Source organism: Buceros rhinoceros, unplaced genomic scaffold, assembly GCF_000710305.1.
Source record: "Buceros rhinoceros silvestris isolate BGI_N320 unplaced genomic scaffold, ASM71030v1 scaffold7363, whole genome shotgun sequence".
Classification (NCBI taxonomy): Eukaryota; Metazoa; Chordata; class Aves; order Bucerotiformes; family Bucerotidae; genus Buceros; species Buceros rhinoceros.
Genome location: NW_010401764.1, coordinates 1,363 through 5,761, shown reverse-complemented (window position 1 = coordinate 5,761; position 4,399 = coordinate 1,363). Strand labels below are relative to the sequence as shown.

The window sequence follows — 4,399 nt, the reverse complement described above, 5'->3', positions numbered from 1 at the left end:
CGCTCTTGGGGGTGTGTAAGTTAGAATGAAGAAAGCTTGTGTTTAGTTCAGGAGCACCATGGTAGCTGTGCTACTCTGTAACCATAAGTCATGTCTTTCTAAGCAGGTGTTTGATACTCAAAGACAAAAATTTGTCACATTCTATCCAGCTCTTAATTCAAATGGATCTTTCTTCATAAATCTTAAAACCTAAGTGACGTTGCAAGAAATAAATTCTTACTGTCTTCTTCCCGCACAGGGTCAGTGCGTATCTATGATTTCATCAGCAACCGTCAACTGAGTGAAATTAAGTTTAAACAAGGAGGAACGTCACTGACATGGGCACCTTGTGTTGTGAGTTTTTGCTAGCGTGTTAAGAAAAACTCGTAAGGGGTGTATGAGCTTGCCAACGTCAATAAAATTCCTCACCATAAAAGACCTTAAAGAAGTCACTGTTAGGCTATGGTGGAATTTTCTGTAGTAGTATGTATATATAAACTTGTGGGGTAGTATGTGTGTATATAGCATGTGTACAGTTTGACTTTACTGTGGATTATCAGATATCCTATTTTGTTTTCCTGAGTCTAAAAATCCAGTCTTAGTGTGCAGTCCCAGAAAGTAGTCTTAGTTTAGAGACTAACAGCTTCTGTTTAACCCACGCAGAGTAATTGTCAATTAACATGCGTTGGTTAACACATTTTGAAATGACAGCCCAGACAATCCACAAACATTTGGAGATAAATCATAAAAAACTGTTGCCAGAACTGATCATTTGTGGAGTGTTGAGTCTATCACTTTTAGACATATTTGCTAATTTTAATTAAAAAAGTGTCTAGTTATGTTCTTGAGGAAGCATAGCAAGCCTGGTGGGTTAATTATAAGCAAATTTATGCAGGAAAGTGCTTACTTGAGTTTTCAAGGCAAGGGTAATACTGGGACAGTGCTCTTTAAACTATTATTCTGGCCAAGCAGACTTTCAGGGATGCTGTTAGGTGATGACATATATATACAAGAGGGAAGCTGACTGCCACAATAAATTGTACACCATTACAAAACTGACTCAGTTCAGTTTTACAAAACTTGGTACTGAACATACTCTGAAAAATCAAGGGTACTTAGTCTATCTAGCTGCATTTAAAATCCTGTTAGATACTTACATATAGCTTAAGGTGCTCAAATGTATTTTAAAAATTTGTTCTATTAATCTAAGAAAATTTCATCCAACATATTCTGAAGCATCTGTATACCATAATATTCTAATAGGCAGACTAGCAATGTGCAGATTAGATAAATGAACAGCGACATGGCTTTAAAATTGACTAAGTGGCTGGGCCCCAGGAGGTAGTAATCAGCAGTATGAAGTCCAGGTAGAGGCAGGTCTCTAGTAGAGTGCCCTAGGGGTAATAATAGGTGCCGATATTCTTCATTGACTGCCTGGGCACTGGAACAGAGTGCACACTCAGCAAGTTCACAGAGGATACAGAACTGTGGTACTCTAGTGGTTGGTACTCTAGAGGGTAGTGCTGCCGTTCATGGGGTTTTGGACAGGCTGGAGATTGGGGCTGAGGAAAATCTCATAAAATTCAACAAAACAAAATGAATGTACTGTATTTGGGTAGGAATAACCCCAGGCACCAGTAGTGCCTGGGGGCCCACCAGCTGGAAAGCAGTTCTGCAGAGAAGGATCTTGAGATCCTGGGGGACACCAAGCTGACCACAAAACAGCAATGGACCCAAAGAAGTCCAACAGCATCCTGGGCTGAATTAGAAAGGGTGTTACCAGTTGGTTGAGGGAGGTGGTCCCTCCTCTTTACTCAGCACTGGGAAAGCCACATTTGGAGAGCTGACTCCCTAGCAGAGGAAAAAACCAAAATTAATGGATTCAAACACAGAGCCATAAATGTGAGGTCCATGAGTGATTCCTCTTGGTCATTTACTGAGCAATGCTATTGTACACCTGCTTATTATGGAGGGGTGTTTTCAGATGAGACAGTTAACCCCAGCTCCCTTCTGAACAATGAACTTCTTCATACCCAAGATGATACTTTCACCAATTGCTCACAGAGCTTATGAATTCAGTCTCATTGCTACACAGCAATTCTCCTGTTTTTGTTTCTGATGTGCATTAATACTGATCTGTGCCATGTCTGGAGCTGGCTCCGCCTGAAAATCAGTTTGAGGCACTGCCATGTATGGCTAATATCAGCTAAATCTGCAAGTTTGGTTAGATCCAGCTAAAACACAGGCCTGTTTCTGCTAATTCTTGTCTCTCACGATTCAAGCCTGTCTATATTGTTAGCAATTGGCTTACCTACAGGGCTTATGGTGGAGACTCTGTAGCCTCCTCTTTCCACCTCAAGTAGCTGTTCCTGTTGACAAGCTGTACTTCACATGGAGTCATGTGAAGTACAAGACCAGACCCAAGTCTGTGCCCTCACCTCTTCAAAAATCATGCCCATATTCAATGCCCAATGTTATATTCAAGGTAATATAATAATTCCTTCTTTGAGTTCCAACTCTTCTCCTTAAGAAGCAGCTACTGATACATTTGTATATCAGCGTGAATTACCTGTTCCTCAGATCTCACAACCACATCCTCATTAACATTTTCAGTCTCAATGGCATGTAAAAAGAAAAAAACACAATCCAAACAAAAAAACCCCCCAGGCCTCCCACTCCCTTTATGGTAGTATATCAGATAGAATAAACACCATTTCCCATGTGTGAAACACTATTCGTGCGTTAGTAACACTTCCGTGTAAGATGAGTTTCAAGTTAACACCAGAGCCTGTGCCATACAGATTCTTACTCTAAGCTCTCAGATGTACACTGATTTTTTTCTTCATTCTTTCACTCAAAGGTAAATCCTAAAGGAGGTCTCATTGCTGTGGGGTTTGAAGATGGTGTTGTCCGCATTATTGAAGTTTACGATCCCAAAGGACTGCCTGTTCTTGCAGGACATACTAATAGAGAGAATGCAGAGATAAAACTGAAGCAAGCTTTCAAACCTCATGCTGCTGCAGTTACAGCGTTGGCATATGAACAAAATGGAGTCGTGCTTGCCACAGGGGTATGTATCACTTCTTTGGGTATTTTTATTAAGCCACAATTATAGAAATTATTTAAAGAGATAAGGTAAGGTTTGTTTACTGACAACACAGTTATATTTATCTTACTACTGTTGATCCCTTCTTGTAGTTCTCTGCAGCACTAGGGGAAGAGAAGAATCTGTTTGCACTCACACTTGTTTTCTGAAGGAAAGCAACAGTGCAATTAATAAAATTAATTGTGTGAATTACTGGATTGTTTAATGTGAATGCCGTAACCCCTTTTGAAGATAGATTTGGTTCATTTTGGTATCTTGTTTAGTGGTATCTTGGAATTAGCAAAAGCAAGTCTGTTCATACACCACCTTGGCAGCACTCCAGCTGCTACCCAGCACTGCTTGGCCTTACAACAGGATCAACCAGTTGGTTTGCCAGCATTTCTACTAGCCATTGAGACGATTTCCAGTCAGTTTGGTCTCCCTTTGTAAAAGCTAACCTTCAGCCATGATCAGAGCGTTTCTGGTTAACCTGCTCCTTGAGCTGAATTGCCATACATTTCACTTAATGCAGGATTTAAGCTGCCACATGTCATTTTGTGCACTTTTGGCTTTTCTTGTTAACTGGGAAAGTCCGCTTGTGCTGTCTTGCCTGAAAAATCAGGCCTGAGCTTTAAAGGAGCTCCTGGGGCAATGGGCAGAAGGCACTATGGCTGGGGATGCCAGGTAAGCACCCTCAGTGCAATTAAGGTGCACTCAGAGCCTGGAGCAAGGTGAGCAGGATTTTTATTTCTGCCCTGTAATCATCACAGATATCTGATCCTAAGTTCCAAGACACTTGTAAGTCCCCCTGCTGAGCCACAAAACATTTGAAGTACATGTTTATGTCATAACGTACTTACAGTCTTCTGAATTTTTGGTCAGCTTTGATTCAATCATAAGTTTTTTTTTCAGAGTCAAGACAAAACTGTTTTCTTTTTTGCTGTTGAAGATAAATATGAGCCAATTGGATTCATCTGTGTCCCTGGGCCTGTGCAGGCGTTACAGTGGTCTCCGCCTTCTCATGTGAGTAATGCACGTTTGTTTTCTTCCCTTCCCCACAGTGTTGAAATGTTATTTTGAAAAGAACTTCCGAAGAAAATAGATGAAGATCCATGACCCTAGCCGTGTTCACTATAGACAATGCAAAAGATGTTTTGCTACTTTGTTCCTCGTGCTGCTTCAGAATGATGGGTTCTGCATAGCTGTAGCTCTGATTCAGTCACTTTGGACATATTTTGGGCTGAAGCAGAAACATATGCAAACCACAACATTTTGCTCAGGTTTTTGTGTTCCTGCCTTGAAGAAAGAAGCCTGTCCCTTAGCTTTTGGAAGGTC

The 4,399-nt window shown here is 40.9% G+C and overlaps 1 protein-coding gene across 1 annotated transcript in view; it reads left to right on the top strand.

Moving 5' to 3' along the window:
- LOC104490129 (WD repeat-containing protein 52-like) overlaps positions 1-4,087 on the top strand; it is a gene marked incomplete at its 3' end in the record, with an annotated part of 17,670 nt that extends 13,583 nt beyond the window's left edge. Inside the window, exons 12-14 of the mRNA XM_010132377.1 lie at positions 239-333; positions 2,840-3,049; positions 3,977-4,087. Coding sequence (XP_010130679.1) covers positions 239-333; positions 2,840-3,049; positions 3,977-4,087 — 416 coding nt within the window. The remainder of the gene's footprint in view (positions 1-238; positions 334-2,839; positions 3,050-3,976) is intronic.
- Between the last annotated feature and the right edge of the window lie 312 nt (positions 4,088-4,399).